The sequence below is a fragment of the Odontesthes bonariensis genome, chromosome 14 (genome assembly GCF_027942865.1).
Source record: "Odontesthes bonariensis isolate fOdoBon6 chromosome 14, fOdoBon6.hap1, whole genome shotgun sequence".
Taxonomy (NCBI): domain Eukaryota; kingdom Metazoa; phylum Chordata; class Actinopteri; order Atheriniformes; family Atherinopsidae; genus Odontesthes; species Odontesthes bonariensis.
The window spans coordinates 11,091,234-11,109,929 of NC_134519.1; the positions used below are offsets into that span (position 1 = coordinate 11,091,234).

The window sequence follows — 18,696 nt, forward strand, 5'->3', positions numbered from 1 at the left end:
CAAGGTAATATTTGTCAAATCTACCCTCCCATAAACGTGATGTGTCAGTATGCACGGAGATAAACCCGCATGGATCAGTGGTTTTTGATGATTTTGATGTGATCTTTTCTGTACAGGAGTCAAGTGGGATTTTGAGTGGGATGTTTAAAAAAATCCCCAAAGCCCTTTGAAACGAGAGCGCAATCCCAGGTAAGACTTTAGACTTCTGTCACAGCTCGTCTCTTCAGAGTTATGATGTAAATAATACGAAACGGCAGCACATTTGTCTTCAACCTTCAGGAGGATTTATCTGCAGACAAGGAGCTCACAGACAGCAGCGACAATCTCTCAGAGAACCAGAAAAAGTTGATGTTACAGCTTCATCTTCAACGAGCAAACCGAAGCTGTAAGTTGAAACGAATGCGCCGTCTTTAACTTGATGTCAACTTCTCAGGAGAAAGGAGGATTCTTCGGTGGCATGTTCAAGAAGAAAGGGGCCAAGTCTCCGTCTCAAGTAAGATGTTCCAGAAAATCAGTGGTTGATAGTTTTGGTTTAATACAAGGGTAGAGAATGAAGGTATGATGTATAATGTACGTCCTCAGGCCACAAATCAGACCGGCTGTAGTGATAAGATTACTTATAAAAGTTAAAATGTGGCAGATTAATAGTTTTCAATGATGATCAGATTATAAATTTGACTCTTGTTTAAATTTCCTTGGTGTATTGGCTTACTTCTTTTAATCTCTTTGGTCCTAACATTCCAGTCATCTTTGTTTTCTACCAAAGAATGTCAAGCTTTTGCCAGCCAGTATGAACTAGAGGGAAACCAGCGTATGTTTCCCTCCACAGGTATTAAGGTCACTTTCAGCTGCAGCTTTCATTTCTGAAGTTGCTCGCTCAGATTAACCTGCAGCCTGCAGTCATTTAGTAAAACGGTGGAGATTTTAAAGTCAAACCCTGAGCCTTTTCACTGTGTTTGCTACATTCTGACTGTGTGCTGTTTCCGCTGGTTTAGGACGACTTATCTGTGGATGATGAACTCTCTGCCAGCAATGACGATCTAACAGAGAAGTCTTCAAAGGTAAGACAGTTTTTCTTTCAAGAAATGTCTCTTTAATAATGTTTTTGTTCACTTGGTCGCGCACATCATGCCACAGATATACACAACATACAGCAGATAAGATCAGGTCGTAACCTTCCCTGCTCTGAATTCTCTGTCAGGGTGGAGTGGCAGCGAAGCTCCTGAAGAATCCTTTCACCTCATCAGCTCAGGTTATTTACTCGGATAAAGTACTCTACCTGCCTCCACAATGTAACTGTCGTCTTGTTTCCTGATTGGTTACATTGCTTTGTAATATATTAGGAAAAGGAAAAGGCAGTTAACTCCGGAGACTCTGCTGCACAGAAACCCAAAGCTAAACAGGTTGGTTTTTACACCAAAGTAACTGAATCTCTGCTCTCTGTTGAATGACTTTGGTCTTTATTAAGAAATATAAGCTCTTCATGACTCCATATTTGTCAGGATATTTAGGCAGAAATTATTGGTGTCAGTAGAGTTTAAGCCCCACAGTAAATGTGTTTCTTTTTCTTTTTCCAGAACGGTTTGAGTGCAGTGATGAAGAGCACATTTTACGCTGACAAACAGGTGACAGCTAGCATATGTCAGTTTATGCTATCATGCCAACCCAATCCTAATAGTAACTCCAGCAGAATGTTGGTTTTACTGTTATTTACAATAAAAAATGGCTTCGACCGCAGGAGAAGAGCTCCAACACGGATGATGAAGAGACGTCAGATGGAGATGGAGATAGCCAGCCCAGTCACAAACAGGTCAGTTTGGATTCAGAAAGTTTGTTTGGATTGTTTCTGACTGTTTTAACTGTTTACTGATATCATTTCTGATTTTTTTTCTTGTTTTCTTCCGTCTCATTTTCAGAGTAAACTGACCGGGGCAATAAATAAACTGAACCCATTTCGAGCTGCAAACAAAGTAAGGATAATTAGACTCATCTTTTGATAGCTGTAGAGAAAATTTAATTTTGTACCTCGATGTTGTATTTTTCACAAAGTGACGATTTCTGTCTCCTGTACTCAGTACGAGAAGCCGATAGGATCGGATGACGAGGATCCAAACGCAAGCAGCGAGAAGTCAACAAGCAACAAACAGGTGCTTTGGTTTTTTACTTGTTCCTGTTTCATTGTGTTTGACAGTTGGCTTGTTATGTTTCTTTAAAAAGGAGACACATTAGCAGAAGACTACAGCTTCCTATCCATGTATTCAGTCGATATTAGTTCAGAAAAAAACAAATAACTTTTAGTCTGACCAAAATTGGACTATTAAAATGCATGCAAGCGTGTTGGTCCAATTAAATGTACAAAAACAAGCTCGTCAGCACTAACGCGTTCAGATAATGTAGTTGGAGGTTAAATCTTTCTATGCTAAAAATAAAGCGCCTGTGTGTTAATCCAGATGTATTCCCAAAGAAGCTGCTCTCATTCACACATTTGTCTTTTGCCAGATGGCTAAATGTCTGAAAATCAGTCCATTAAGTCGCATAAAACAAAGTAATCGTAGCTCAACTCAACTGTTTTGTCACTCTGATCAGTGATTCAGGCGCTGTAAATTCCTCTGTTGAATTCCAAGAGTAAAAAAAACTAGTAAATTTGAGAGAGAAACTAACTGAAAGTAAATGATTTTGGGTTTAATCTTTTAGGAACAAACAGTTTTGACTCATCTGCGCAGTTCAGATGTGTAATAATTGTGTCTGACAGCTGTTAAAGCAGATGTTAATGGACTATAATTCAGTATCTCAACATTTGTCTGATGGTGTTTTCTCCTTCTCAGAATGCAATGGTTGAAGCTATGTCCAAACCGAATCTGTTCCGCTCTGCAAATAAAGTAACTATCTGAATATGTGGGTGGTAGTGGTGGTGGACATAACCGTGGCCAGGACAGCGGTGATGGGATTTGTTTCGTGTTGTATTTAAAACTAAAATTACAACTTAAGCAAGTGTCAAGACTGTGACATTTGAATATGTGACTTTGTTACATCTGGAAATCTAAAAAACATTTTAAAATCACTGGTACGGTCTTTTAAACGCTTTTGAACTCATCTGTTTTTTTGGGTTTGCCTGTTTAAAAGCTCATATTTACTGCCCCTTTCTTCAGAAAGACACAGAGACCCTCAAGGAGAATGGAAAGCAATCAGGAGAGAAGTCTGAACTGGTCAGTCTATTTATTACTACAGCCATGACTCATCAGTGACTGCACACACACTCTCGCACATGCACATATGCACAGAACTGATTAACTTCTGTCAAAAATACCCCATGTCCTCAAGCTCCTCCTCTTCCATACTTAGACCACGTCTTCCTCATCTCCTTCCTGCTCGCAGTCAGATCTCCGTCTCCTGCTCTGGTTCACTGAGCCCCTCTGTGTTTGTGTCCTTGCCAGGTCAAAAGTAATATGATCCAGCCGGAAAGGAAGGAAAGACATGAAACGCCAACAGTCCCACCCAGACCGACTGAAGAGGTTTATACACAGTCGCACGCAGCTGCTGCTCAGTGCCATGTGTTTCTTATGAAACTGATCTGACTTTATGCTTCGCGTGTCTGTTGTTCTGTTGTGTTGCAGGAGATGAACGGGACGTCTGCACACAAAGTAAAGCACAGAAGAACTGAGGAAAAGGTACAGTTTACATTTACAGAATGATACGTTTAAATAATCCTTTTGTTCAGAGTTTTATGTTTGAGGAGCCATTAATAAATAAGTCAAGCTAATTCTTGGTTTAACTGTGTCCAGAAGGACAAAAAGGAAAAGGGAAAACCTTCAGAAACTACTTCCAGACCGTCAGAGTTGAGCTGTGTGAGCGGAGGAAGAGTGACTGTTTTTATATCTAATATGAATCAGATATGTACCTTTAGGAACCTGCTGCTGATTAGTATTTGTTGGAGGTTCAAACCTGACTGTTTGAATAAAAACAAATCATTTAAAGCTCATTACAGGTTCCCCTTTAAAGAAAAATATTCTTTTTTTAATCTACTAATAATATACGTGCAGTATGTAATGCTAAAGAAAACTATCATGGTTTACTACAGAAGTTATTCACATGTGATGATGGAACTTGTGGCTCCCCTTGGTTGTCTGAATTTCTTGCATAGAACTCGTCCGTTTTCTCCAGTGAATACTGTTTTAATATTTTTATTTAACCTGCCTGGAGTGAGCAACTCATGAGCGGATTACTTTAATTTACTGCAGAGCCAGTCAGGTGATGAAGGCACCAAAGAAGAGGAATCTGCTGTAAGAAAAGATGGTGATGAGAACCACCTGGAAAGTAAAATGGTGAGTTTGTGATTGTGGGTCAAACAGGATTCAGTCGCAGTTCTCATTTTTAATTTTAGCCTCGGAGGCTTAACTGTCATGGAAGCAAAGTAATACATTACAATGATTTGTGATATTTAACAAAACGGTTATTATACAGAGAGGTAGTTTTACATTGTGTTTTGTGTGATTTGGGGGATGTCTTCTGTGTTTAAGCCATCATTTTTGGCTGCCTGACATTTCCAGTTTCTGCTTCCTGACCAGCTCTTTCATTCCAAAGTCATGCAAAAAGACACGTGACACCCTCAGGCTACTGTCAGAGGGCATTTCAAAAGGGCTCGTGCTTTTCACTTGTCACCTGGTATTGAATCCCTCAACTTGCAGTGTTAAGGTTTTGTTTTCCCCCTAAATACGTCTTGAGTTTGCCGAAATACTTAAATCACACCAGCTGTGTTTATATATGTGCATATATTTATGTTCTGCTCCATGTTCTGTTACTTTATCAAATGTTTTCCTTTCCTCTGGGCGTCAAAGCTCTTTCAACTGTTGCTCAGATGTTGATCTTACATTTAAATGGATATCAATAACAGCTGGAGTTTCAGGTTCCACATCTTCAGGTTTTTGCTTCTAACATCATTTAACACGTCACCACTGTGCCTTCCTCTTTATCTTTCAGGCCAAGGCGAAAAAACACAATCACCACAATCCATTTACACCACATGTAGCAGTCAAGGTACACGGCAGCTTGTCCACATTAACTGGGATTGGGTTATGTTGTGTATTATTCAATACCAGATAAGAAAAGATGATAATTTATCCTATTTTTGACAGACATCTTATTGTTTTTACTGTGATATTCATGTCAGGCTGCGTCTGATGATGATGAAGGGCCAAAAGATGATGAAGAGTCTTCACCCAAAGAGGAAAAGAAAGAAGAGGGGGGAAATGAGAAAACTGAGGTTTGTCAGCTACTTTCCCTCAGCTCCCTTTGTACTTACTTATTATGTGTTATTACTGCTGTCTGAAACAACTGTTCATTTAACTGCAAAAGGAGCTTTTCTGTACTTGACTTTGTGATAGTAACACCACGGTGCTGTTTGTTTCTCTTAGACTAAAGTCAAGAAACCAAAGAGACATAATCCTTTCATGCCTCGGGTCAAGGTAACATTCAAAAAATGTGACATGTGTAAACTTGTTTCTCCCATGTATTTATGTTCTGTGTGTCTCTGACAGAGCTGGTTATCATATGCAGATGAATGTGCCGCATTCCACCGACTTTGTGTGAATAGAAAGAAAGATATGTAAGGCGATCGAGATTTATGGCCGTTTATGCCACTTTTCATATAAAAAAAGAAGCTACAGTTTGTCCAACAAGTAACAAGATCTGGAGCGAGGGGGTATGAAAAAGGAAAGAAAATAAAACCTGCTGATAAAATCATAACAACGGCTAAGAGAAGTTGTTAACTACTCTGCAAGATTGTTTGTGAATCCAGAAGGAGACGGGTAGGGTAGAGAGAAGGGCCGCAGCAGGTATAAAGAAAGATGCAAACGGTTTTAAAGAAGAAACACGTTCTCTAACGCAGCAGTGATCTGTATCAATATAACTGATATTGATTAATTTTGTTTCTCTTCAGAAAAAAATAGCAATAGGAATTAAAAAAAAAAAATCAGTACACACTTCAAGTGTAACATCTAGCCACGATTATACTGTGTATAATAGTCCATGATCAGGGCTGGACTCTGAGCAGATTGGATATGGAACGACACAAAAACTGTAACAGTATGATAAAAACTGAGCAAAAAGAATATAATGTTCCTTAACTTGGAAAATGTTCCACCATTTTCAGAGAATTCGCTGAACTGTGTTTATTTATCCCCGAGGGGCAATCAGGAGAGCGAAAAGAAAAATAATAAGATAAAGTTGTGACTTTGTTTCCCATTCAGAACATCTGTGTGTTGTTTGTGAGGAAGGTAGCTGTGTTTAGTTGTAAGTTAAATAAAAACTTAAAAGTACCGCTTATTAATATGCTTTGTTTTCTTGGTTTCAGACCAAAGTTGTACAGAAACACGCACAGGGCGATGAAGGCAACACAGCAGAGGTGGGAAAATCATGTGATGTTTCCCTCCCTCTCTCCCTCTCTCTCACACACACACACACACACACGCACACACACAGATAAAAAGCTCATTCTAACCTTCTCCCACTCAGTCTGTGTGTTGAAATTTTTCTCAGTGTGGTTCACAACGATAAAAGGTCTGTTTCAGTAACTTGACTCCCTCCTACACCATGAAGACGACAGCTCTCCTCCAGTCATTTACAGAGTTTGTCTCCAGTGTCCGTTCAGCTCCCAGCAGACACTGTTGTTGTTTTCTTTTTCACCGTTGACATGAAACTCACCCCCACACGGTGATCGGTGTCTGTGCTTGTCCTGACTGGAAGATGAGAGGAGATTATGCTGCAATGTGCCCAGACTTGTTTTTCGGCCTCCTTTTTCAGCGTCTCCAAGGAAGCATTTGGTCCTTTTACTTCTGCAAAAACAGCACAAAGCAGTCCGTACAGTCAGAATCCCTTTTACACTTCCTCCTTTTTTTTTTATCCGAGCACAAACTTTTTAAAAAGCGAAATTGAGGAAATGTGATGGACTTTTTGTTCAGTTTATTCAGATTCTTGCACTCAGCATGTTTCTCTGCATGTCACCCACATACACTTGTCCACATAGGAAAATGGTATCGAAATGGGAATTTCAGTCTGTTTTCTCAGAATGAAGGTGCCAACAGGTCTTTGTTTGACCGACTGGAGGTCTTTCGTACTGACCCCTCACAGCCTGAAGACAGTCAGGTTTGTTTTCTGAAACTAAAATATTCCGATGTCATTTTAAAACAGCCCGCTGCTTCATTTTTGAGTGGCAAACAAAAAGGAGTGCATACAAGCTTAATTATTTTTATTTTTCAGGATGTGGAGGATCTCATGGACTGGTGGAACACAGTAGAACGTTAGTTGTTGCTTTTTATTTTGCTCCATTTATCTCTGAGAGGGACAATTTTGATTGTTTTAACTGTCTTAAACTATGTACTAAAGTATGTGGATCGCCTCATTTTGATTCTCCCATTTGTTTTTGTTTTTTTATGATTTGAGTCCCTCAGTGAAGTCATAAAGCTCCAAATTTCAGACAGTAGAATACAATTTGAAGAAGGCCATTTTTCTACATCAACAAGACAAGGCCTGCGTACACATAGCCGTCAAAATTAAGACAACATCTTTGAGGTGCAGTCGAACAGCAGCCTCAGACCAGAGGCCGTGAGCTAATTCCAGCAGCGAGGTTACAAATTCTCTGATGGGTGTCATGATCTGGTGTCCACTTGCTTTTGGATTTGTAATGCATGAAACGACGATTACAATATTATTCATTATTACTTTTGCTTTGTCAGCATGGGAGGATGTGCCTGAAGATGAGGACATGACAGAAAAAGAAGAAATCAAGTAAGTGGACGCCCACTTATGTAGTTCACTTAATCTTGTTGTTGGTCTCCTGACCAACATATTTCACCATCAGATTGACTTTTGTTTTGAATCTTTAATTTATATATATATATAAAATGTCCTCTATCACCTCAACATAAGGAGGTGAAAAGTAGAAGTGTTCAGTACATTATTGTTTATACTCATGCAGTTTCTTAACGCTGTGAGCAGCAGCTGAACATGTACTGGTCCCCTCTCCTCACTTTTAACTCTGTCACTTTTTTTTTATTTTTTTTTTTTTATTATTTTTTTTTTTTAGGGCATTTGCTTTGACGGCAGAGAAAGTGCAGAAGTGCATCCACGTCTTCAACAAATTGTTCTCGGAGCGCGCAGAGAGCCTCTGGCAGCATGTTATTGACCTCAACAGCATGGCCGACGCCCTGGACAAGTTCAACAAGAAAACAAAGATCGCTCAAATCACCGGAGGCTCCACCAGCGCCATCGGGGGCGTCGCCACAATCGCCGGTCTGGCTCTGGCGCCTGTCACCATGGGAACCTCTCTGATTGTGACGGCGGTAGGGCTGGGTGTCGCCACAGCGGGTGGTCTCACATCAGCGGGTGCCGGCATCTCAAACCAGGTCAACAACTCCATGGACCGCAAGAAGGTGGAGAAGATCGTGGAGGACTACCAGGGGAAGATGGTCGACCTGAACAAGTGCCTGAAGTTCATCAAGCAGGGAATCGAGAACCTGCGCAAGTTCAACCTGATCAAGATGAAGAAAGACGCGTACAACCGCGACTTCCCTGCTCTCACTAGCAGCTTCTATGAGGACGGCGCCATGGCAGGAAAGGCGATCCTCATCAACGCCAATGAGATCATGCGTGTGGTGCAGATCGCCAACGTGGCTGGCAGCACGGCAGCCAGAGCGGTGCAGATCGCCAGCATGGCCACCGGCGTGCTCACCGGCCTTTTCGTTGGTATGGATATCTACTTTGTGGCTAAAGACTCTAAAGAACTCAAGAAAGGGGCAAAGTCCGAGTTTGCTGCCAAAATCAGGGAGGTGTCCACGCAGCTGCACGACGGTCTGGTGGAGCTGAACGGTATACGAGAGGAGCTGCAGTCCACCACGACGGAGAACAGCACGGGCAACGAAAGCAAAGCTATGTAGGACGGCGACAGGAAAGAGAACAGTGACAAACACGAGAGTTCAGATGAAGATGAAATCGACCGCATTAAAAAAGCCATCAAAAAAGACCTCGAGAGCAGAAAATACGTGTGACCCGAAACACCAGGAAAGGCTTTAAGCTGCTTCTTTATGGAGCTTTTAAAGGAAAGAGTCAACCCGCACCCCTTAAAACCGTTTTGGCTGCGCACATCCCAGGTGGCTGGTGCCAGATTATTAAAACTTTAACACAATCAGCTGCGTTTTGGATCTCCAGAGAGGAGAATTCAGTAAACACAGTAAAGTATGTGAACCTTTCCTTTTCAGGGAACGGACCGAAATCTCAACACGTACACAACAACAGTAGGAACTGAAATTAGTGGCGTAAATAGAGCTTTTTGTATTATACCTACTTCTCTTGTGGTGGTGCCATTGTGTGAAACTGCCATGTTGTTTTCAGTAAATGGGTTTCAGAGGTTTCATTCGATAATATATTTATAAATTAACATATTTAATTCAAACAAGATGTAGTAAATGTTTTCTGACCAATTTAGATCATGAAGTGTTGGGGTGACATGTATCCTCAGACAGATGAGTCCCTTTATTATTCACAAAGCCTTAGAATTACAGCGTGATGCAGTGTAGCGTCTTTAAGCTGTTTTTTTGACTATGATATGAGTTTAACCTTAAAGAACGGAGTTAGAGTTGATGAAATGACAGATGATCAGGTTTAAACACCTTTTCAGAAATCAGAATTTGGACTCGAAGCCTTTTTCTCGAACTTGTTGCTGGTTTCACACTAATTTTAAACTACAAGAGTAGCTGATAACGCTCCGTGAATGTCCTGAATAATGTTTCAAATGTAGGGTCTGTAGGGCCAAAAGCAATAAAGTACGCACACAGGAAGTCGTAATATGAAATTTAGTGCCCAAAAGTATAGTTGTTGTTTTTTTTTAAAGTTTTTTTGGGGCTTTTCATGCCTTTAATGATAGGACAGTTGGAGAGAGACAGGAAGCAGGGGCAGAGAGAGGGAAGACATGCAGCTAAGGGCCGCTCGGTGCGGGACTCGAACCGGGGCCAGCTGTATGGAGTAAAATAGCTGTCAAAAATGTTTGTGTGCATAAACTAGAAATGCATGCATATGTTTTGATGTTCGTGTGCATAAACTAGAAATGCATGCATATGTTTTGATGTTCGTGTGCATAAATTAGAAATGCATACATAAATGAGTCCAAAAGTTTTGACATCAAGAATTACGAGTTACGAGTTACGCATGCAAGTTTTTATTTTTATTTTTTTAAACTATTAGTAATTCAACAAAATAACAGTTTACAAATGTGAGCATAACGCCAAAAAGAAGATAGGTCTTTTTTGTTACAAGAGATTCCTTGGCACACATGTCTTTGTGTTCATTAGCTTTCTTGTTGTAAGTGCATCATGAAGGTCATCTTCTTCTTTTTATTATTAGTCCTATGCTCCCCCTGGCTATCTTCTTTTTGGCGTTATGCTCACATTTGTAAACTGTTATTTTGTTGAATTACTAATAGTTTAAAAAAAAAAAACTTGCATGCGTAACTAGCAATTCGTAACTTGTAATTCTTGATGTCAAAACTTTTGGACTCATTTATGCATGCATTTCTAGTTTATGCACACGAACATTTTGACAGCTATTTTACTCCATACAGCTGCAGCGAGGACTGTAGCCTCTGAATATGGGGCGGCTGCTTAACCCACTACGCCACCGACCGCCCCTGTTTTGTTATTTTTATACACTGATTAAATGTGTTTGCTCGAGAATTGGCAGCATTCGTGAAGTTTGGAGCTTAACTAACATAGTTTGTTTATTCAGTCTATGTTTTTAGCCTTCGTTTGTCGTTTAATTGTTTTTATTTGAACTAAAACAAGTCCGACTGTCTAACCCCCTTATGGTACGTTAGCTTCATCAACTGGTTTCATGAGCTAAGTTCAAACCTGCGAGTTAAAGAGTGCACGCGACCCGGAAGCTAACCTCTGTCGAACAATAACTTCTTTATTAGTTTTTATTGTGTCTTTTGCTCAAATTTAATTCATATCTGTTGTTTGATTTTCGTTTCCTTCTGGGTGGATTTGAGAAATAAATGACACTTTATTTGTAATATACTGTACATGTGTAAATAAATGTCAACTTAAAGGCTAGAGCAACAATTTCTTTCACTCGTAGCTTTATGTAAGTGTAAGTTACCTCTCCCTACACCTCTATTCATCAAATGTGAACATTATCTGTACATTGTGTCTCCGTGAACAAGTGTTTGGAAACGTTTTCGGGGACTTTTGGGAGCTGTGATGGTGCAGTTTCTAGCAATTGTGATGATGTCACCAGGTACTGATTCCACCTTTCAGAATCAAGTTTATTGCCAAGTAGGTTTGCACTTACAAGGAATTTGACTTGGTGTGGGGTTCTTGTGGCTAGAGGTTTTTGGTCCTGATGGACCGCAGCCTCCTGCCAGTGGGGCGTGTCTGGAAACGTTTGTGACTGGGGTGCGAGGGATCAGCCACAATCTTCCCTGGAGGCGTACAGGTCCTGGAGAGATGTAAGATTTCAGCCAATCACCGTCTCTGCAGGCCGAATGACAAGCTGCAGTATCACTCACCTGCTTGAGCAGTGCTGCAGATGAGAAGAAAGATGTGGAGAAGCAAGACTTTCAGGTTTTAAATTTGACCTTATACACATTAAAGTCGTGGTAGAAACAAGAAAAGTGACAACGTGAGGAAGGATTTTCATTATTTGCTATTTCTGTTGTAAAAAAAATGAAATCATTAAATCATTTTTGTGTTATGTATAGATGCAAATATGATCTCCTGGATATTTTCTGATGTATTATTCAGTGCACACCTGCAGACTGATTTTCCACACGCTAGCATGAGCATTTAGTGACTCATCTATGTTTACTTCTCTATTTTTGTGGCAGTGCTCATCATATTTAGCATTTGTTTGCATGTTAATCTACAGACTCTTATGAAACTCTTAAGTCTGAGTCACACTAGACACGCACAGACACGGTTTAACCCTCAAAACTGGCCACGCTTTTAGCTCCCAGGTGGGTTCAAAGCATAAAGAACACAGACCAGGCAAAAGGTTTCAGACCTCCCATCTTTTCCATCTGCAGAACTGGAGACTGAAACTGGAGTCATCATCATCTGACCGATATTTGGTCCCTGGAGTCCTTTGTTGAGAAGGAAGTCTGTTTTTCATGCAACAGGTAGTTTTACAAGGATGATTTGTGACTCAGAAGCTCTCGGGGTGTGTTTAGGTTTGTTTAAGTTGCTTTGTTCAACCGGTAAAGTGATGTGACCTGTGGCTGGTGTCGGATATATTGGGATTACTTCATGTAGAAGTAAATAGAACAGAGAGACGTGGGAACTTGAGATTGACATGTTGTGTACATAAGTAGTTAACATGCAAAGGTGGAGTAAGAGCTCTATAGTTTACACTGAAAGTGATGTCATCTTTATTATTTTGCATTTTCTGTATCATACATGCTTATTTATTTGGGTTATTGATATTCAAACTGATCATTTTTTTTGCATCTGTAATTGTCTCTATTTTACTAACATTATGTGGCATATTTCTTTTTAAACCCACAATGAATGTTTCTCCTTCTGGACAATTGTTCAGTCATAAGATCAAATATTATTACCACTGTAATGTCTGGTTGTGCTGACACTAACAGGATGCCCTTATTTTGCTCTTCATTTGAGTAATAAGCATAAAAACGAAGAATATAAAGAGTATTTTTTATAACCCATGACTAATCTGATTAATGGAATCTTTGCTAAAACTACATAAAATAATTTGACTAATTTTTATCATCACTCCTCGTGAAAATAAGTATGAATGAATACATACCGTAAACGGCACAGATCTTATTTAATAGGGGTGGGACAATGTGCTTTGGTCACGATTCTTGATAATTGCGATTCTCCAAGTATTGCGATTCGATATAATCAGTAAATGCAATTTTCTTTCTCCTTAAAAAAACAAACAAGTTGAATCGTACACTTCTAGAATGAATGTCGTTCCCATAAACGATGCACATCAGTCTGTGTCAGTCAGTCCAGCAGCTGACATTTATTTCAACTAAGACAAAAAGAGGTATTTTTTAAAGTTTACATTTACAAAATGAATTGAAATGTCCACACAGCACAAATGTGGGCCAGTTTTAACATAACTTAATGTGATGAATTGATGAAGTTTATCTGGACACGGATATGATGTAATATAATTGATAAAGCTTCCCTTGGTATAGCAAATGTGTTTAGCATAAACGGTATTCAGATTGCAATTCTGCTGCCATAATGCTGGACAGGACAAGGGTAAAAAATTTTTTTTTTTTTTTAGAAAAATATATATATACATATATATATATATAATCGATTCAGGGGAGAAAAATCGATTTTTAAAATCATCCCATAAAAAATCACGATATGTACATGAATCGATTTTTTACGCCCACCCCTATAATAATCAATTTAATAATCAATTTAATTTGTACCACACTTTTCATAGCAAAATCTCAAAGTGCTTACACAGTTGAACTAAAATCAAAAAATAAAATCAACATCATAAAATCATAAAATCATGTGGAGGCAGAGTAGGCTTGCTTAAATAAAAAAGTCTTCAAGCCTCTTTTAAAATCAGTCAGTGATTGTGGAGCTCTCAGGCAATCCGGGAGGGAGTTCCAAAGACGGGGGGCAGCCACAGCAAAAGCCCGGTCTCCCATGGTCCTTAATCTGGAGCGAGGAAGGTGGAGTAGGTTGCATTCATGTGATCGTAGGGATCTGGAGGGTGAGTGTGGGGTGAGAAGGTCCTTCAGATAATCCGGTGAGGTTCCGTATAAACACTGATGGGTGATGAGAGCAATTTTGTATTGAATTCTGAAGGTGATAGGAATTATTTATGATCGCAAATTAGAAAGAAAATAATATATATAGTACGATAAATATAACAGAAATGATATAAGAAAATATTTTATCATCGATTATTAATCATTCTTCTTCGTCTTGACTGCAAAAACAAAACAAATGTGCTTTGACTCGCGTTAACCTGAGGTGAAAGTGAAGTTAGAATTTCCAATCTTTGGTGGAGTTCCTGAACGTCTCCATTTTAATGCGGGTGTGGTGAAGTTTAAAAACTCCTCGGAATCTCCTTGCCGAGAACGAGCCGTGGTTTTTGATATTAATCCGTAAAAGTTGGATGCAAAGCGTCTCTAAACTGTCTTCGGAGCTCCGGTAGGTAAAACAGCTCAGTCTAACATCAACGACAGTTAATTTAAGGCAAGGCAAGGCAAGGCAATTTTATTTATAGAGCACAATTCATACACAGGGCAATTCAAAGCGCTTCACAGCTACATAAAATCACAAGAAGGCAATAAAATCATTAAAAATAAATAAAAAATGATATAATAAAAAAAACATTAAAATAATCATTAATGAATTAAAAAGCAAAGAGTGCAGATAAAATACTTTCAGGTGTCATATGCACAGCTAAATAAAACTGTTTTCAGCCTGGATTTAAACATTGTCAGAGTTGAGGCCTGTCTCACATCTTCTGGAAGACTGTTCCAGATTTTAAGGGCATAAAACTGAAACGCAGCCTCACCTTGTTTAGTCCTGACTCTGGGCACCAGCAGGAGACCCCTCCCTGAGGTTCTCAGAGCCCGAGTTGGTTCATATGGCTCTAACATGTCAGAGATGTACTTTGGCGCTTGACCATGAAGAGACTTGTACACAAGCAGAGCTGTTTTAAAGTCTATTCTCTGAGCGACAGGAAGCCAGTGCAGAGACCTGAGCACTGGACTAATATGGTCGTATTTCCTGGTTCTAGTCAGGACTCGAGCAGCAGCGTTCTGGATGTACTGCAGCTGTCTTACAGCCCGTTTAGAGAGCCCAGTGAGCAGGCCGTTACAGTAGTCTAACCTGCTGGAGACAAACGCATGGATCAGTCTCTCTAAGTCTGGTTTTGACACTATTCCTTTGATTCTGGCAATGTTTTTTAGATGGTAAAAAGCTGCTGATGTTACAGATTTAATGTGGCTGTTAAAGTTCAGGTCTGAGTCCAATATTACCCCGAGATTTCTAACTTGATAGTTAGGTTTTAGAGAGAGAGTCTCAAGGTGACTGATAACACTTTCTCTTTGTTTCTGTGGGCCACAGACAATGATTTCAGTTTGGTCTGAGTTTAGCTGGAGGAAATTGTTTTGCATCCACACACTGATCTGTTCGATGCAGTGACACAATGTATCTACAGGCCCGTGTTCTCCTGCCGTCAGTGACACGTAGATCTGAGTGTCATCTGCATAATTGTGGTAGGACACATTATAGCTGCGTATTAGCTGGCCTAGTGGAAGCATGTACAGATTGAACAATACGGGTCCCAGGATTGACCCCTGGGGAACCCCACAGGTCATAGCCATTGGGTCTGAGACACAGTTACCAATTTCAACAAAATATTTCCTGTCCTCCAGATAGGACTTGAACCAGTTTAAAGCACGACCAGAGATTCCCACCCAGTCTTCTAACCTCTGTAATAAGATCGCATGGTCAACTGTGTCAAAGGCAGCACTCAGGTCCAGCAGAACTAAGACTGTGACTTTACTTGCATCTGTGTTCAGGCGGATGTCATTTGTCACCTTGATCAGAGCTGTCTCAGTGCTGTGGTGGGGCCTAAAGCCTGATTGGAAAGTATCAAAAGCATTGTTAGACAGGAGAAAGTCACTAAGCTGTTGGTATAAAACTTTTTCTAGGACTTTGCCTAAGAATGGCAGGTTTGATATGGGCCGGTAGTTGTTCAGTACTGTGGCATCAATATTGCTCTTCTTTAGAAGAGGCTTAATGACAGCAGTTTTTAAGGCCTTTGGAAATGTTCCAGTCTGGAGTGAGATGTTGACTAGATGAGCGAGTTGTGGTAACAAACTGCTCAACGTCTAAACTCGATTTAATCAAGTTTAGACGTTTATGTTTTTTAATTAACCCTCAGTTTACGTTAAATGAGTGCGTGGATTTACTGTTTTTTGACGTTTTTTTAGCCTGAAAGCTCAACGGTAAAAAACCATTTAGCATTAAAGCTCAACGGTTACTCAGAGGAGAAGTCAGTTTAACACAAAGTGCAACAGTGATCGTAATAACTGTTTTTATTTCCAGTACCAGCACTCTGTACTGGGTCTGCATTGACTTTTTTTTAAATCTTGTATTGTACGATTAACTATTAACGGCACACTTCCTTATGAAATTTCTACTTTTAATCTTTAATATTTTATGCTTTGTTGCTTCAAAAACTACAAGATGTTCAAACTTAACGCGCTTTAACTCCAGACCAAACAAGGCTGATGTTATTTATTAATGTAAGATGAGCTTGGTATTATTGTGACACACCTGTTATGAGCATTTTGTCTGGATGAATGTCTGTTTTTAAGGTAACATGTAGAAACTATTGTTTTTTGTGGTTTATTTCATGACACGTCTCCTGGTTAATGCTGTTTTCTTGGAGCTTATAGTTATATTTTCCATCTTTTTATACATGAATGTCTTATAGAGCGTTTTGATTCCAGACATTTCTCTTCCTACTTGGCTGAGTAATTGGTTGGATTTTACTGACAAAGCTCATCCTGCAGTCATAATCTCACATTGCATATATCCACAGACTGTTTATTCAAAATCAAATCAAATCAAATCAAATTTATTTGTATAGCACATTTCATGTACAAACAGTTCAAAGTGCTTTACATAAAATAAAAGCATTGCAGCAGGGAGTGCAAGAAGCATTAAAAATACATACAATAATATAAAGAGAAACAAATAAAATCATTTAAATGAATTAAAATCAGGCAACAGTCTAGATAAGTTAAAAGATATTTCATGCATAGACACATGAGAAAAGAAATGTTTTTAACCTGGATTTAAAAATGTCTACATTTGGTGAAAGTTTAATCTCCACTGGCAGTTTGTTCCACTTGTTTGCAGCATAACAGCTAAATGCTGCTTCTCCATGTTTAGTCTGGACTCTGGACTGGACCAGCTGACCTGAGTCCTTGGATCTAAGAGCTCTACTGGGTTTATATTCTCTGAACATATCACAGATGTATTTTGGGCCTAAACCGTTCTGGGATTTGTAAACCATCAGCAGGCTTTTAAAATCTATTCTATGACTGACTGGAAGCCAGTGTAAAGATTTTAAAGCTGCTGTGATGTGTTCAGATCTCTTAGTCCGGGTTAAAACTCCAGCAGCAGCGTTCTGGATGAGCTGCAGATGTTTAATGCTCTTTTTGGGAAGTCCAGTTAAAAGAGCATTACAGTGATGGAGTCTACTGGAGATGAATGCATGGATGAGTTTCTCCTGGTCTGTTTGGGAGAGGAAACCTTTAATTCTGTTGATGTTTCTGAGGTGGTAAAAAGCTGCCTTGGTGACAGCTTTGATGTGGCTGCTGAAAGTCAGATCCAACACCCCGAGGTTACAAGCTTGGTCAGTGATTGTAAGGTCCCGAGTCTCAAGATATGTACCAACGCTGACCCTCTTCTCTTTGCTGCCAAACAGAATGATCTCAATTTTGTCTTCATTTAATTGTAGAAAATTCTCTCTCATCCAGGTGTTTACTTCCTCCAGACACTGACACAGTACATCTGCTGGGCTGCAGTCGTCCGGTGACAGAGACACATAAAGTTGTGTATCGTCTGCATAACTGTGATAATTGATGTTAAAATTCTGCAATATCTGACCCAAAGGGAGCATATACAAGTTAAACAGAAGAGGTCCAAGAATTGACCCCTGGGGGACTCCACAAGTCATGGCCACTCGCTCAGATTCATAGCTGCCAATTGTAACAAAATAACTCCGGCCTTCTAAGTAGGACCTGAACCAGTTAAGGACCGCTCCAGAAAGTCCAACCCAGTTTTCCAGCCTGTGCAACAGGATTCTGTGATCTACAGTATCAAACGCAGCGCTGAGGTCCAACAGAACCAGGACTGAAACATTACCAGAATCAGTATTCAACCTAATGTCGTTTAACACTTTGACCAGAGCTGTTTCAGTGCTGTGATGACGTCTGAAGCCTGATTGAAACTTATCAAGACTTCCACTTTCATTCAGAAAGTCGTTGAGCTGGTTAAATACAACTTTCTCAATAATCTTGGATATAAAAGAGAGGTTGGAGACAGGTCTGTAGTTGTTCATCATAGAGGCGTCTAGAGTTCTCTTCTTTAGGAGTGGCTTAATGGCAGCTGTCTTTAGTGACTTGGGAAAAATGCCTGATGCCAGTGAGCTGTTAACTATTTGTAGGAGATCACTTTCTACTGAGGTAAAAACAGTTTTTAAAAAGTCGGATGGTATTATGTCTAGAGAACAAGTTGTTGATTTCAGATGCCGAACTGTTTCCTCTAGGATTTTTAAATTAACAATATTAAATTGTGACATAACGTCAGAGTTATTTCTAGGTTTTAGACACAGATTAGTTTTCTTGTTTGTCTGTGTTGCGTGAATGTTTTGTCTAATTGTTTTGATTTTTTGGCTAAAAAAGTTGGCAAATTCCTTGCATTTCTCAGTGGAGAGGAGGTCTGGGTTTGACTGTTTAGGAGGATTTGTGAGTTTTTCAACCATAGCAAACAGAGTTCGAGAATTGTTGACATTCTTATTAATCATTTCAGATAAATGCAGCTGTCTGGCCTTGCACAGCTCATTGTTATAACTACGCAGACTTTCTTTGTATAGCTCATAGTGAATCTGAAGCTTTGTTTTCCTCCA

At 39.7% G+C, this 18,696-nt stretch overlaps 1 protein-coding gene and 1 long non-coding RNA gene across 2 annotated transcripts; one reads left to right on the forward strand and one right to left on the reverse strand.

Annotated features, from left to right (window-relative positions):
• The first annotated feature begins 337 nt into the window (after positions 1-337).
• apol1 (apolipoprotein L, 1) lies at positions 338-10,210 on the forward strand. Its single transcript, XM_075482835.1, has 22 exons — positions 338-493; positions 996-1,061; positions 1,202-1,252; positions 1,344-1,403; positions 1,578-1,625; positions 1,739-1,810; positions 1,917-1,970; positions 2,076-2,147; positions 2,826-2,879; positions 3,150-3,206; positions 3,435-3,512; positions 3,615-3,668; positions 3,783-3,845; positions 4,239-4,322; positions 4,978-5,034; positions 5,168-5,260; positions 5,412-5,462; positions 6,350-6,400; positions 7,063-7,140; positions 7,255-7,294; positions 7,731-7,782; positions 8,081-10,210. The coding sequence occupies exons 1-22, from the start codon at positions 419-421 to the stop codon at positions 8,928-8,930; spliced, it is 2,160 nt and encodes a 719-aa protein (XP_075338950.1). The 5' UTR covers positions 338-418; the 3' UTR covers positions 8,931-10,210.
• Positions 3,211-11,564, reverse strand: LOC142398716 (uncharacterized). Its single transcript, XR_012772814.1, has 3 exons — positions 11,338-11,564; positions 6,700-6,830; positions 3,211-3,630 (listed from the first exon to the last, which is right to left on the reverse strand). It is a non-coding gene; the product is annotated as an uncharacterized LOC142398716 (long non-coding RNA).
• Between the last annotated feature and the right edge of the window lie 7,132 nt (positions 11,565-18,696).

Coding starts and splice junctions, on each gene's coding strand:
- apol1 (XM_075482835.1), top strand. CDS start 419: ATGTCAACTTCTCAGGAGAAAGGAGGATTCTTCGGTGGCATGTTCAAG. Junction 1,062..1,201: donor TAACAGAGAAGTCTTCAAAG/GTAAGACAGTTT, acceptor ATTCTCTGTCAG/GGTGGAGTGGCAGCGAAGCT. Junction 3,846..4,238: donor GACCGTCAGAGTTGAGCTGT/GTGAGCGGAGGA, acceptor AATTTACTGCAG/AGCCAGTCAGGTGATGAAGG.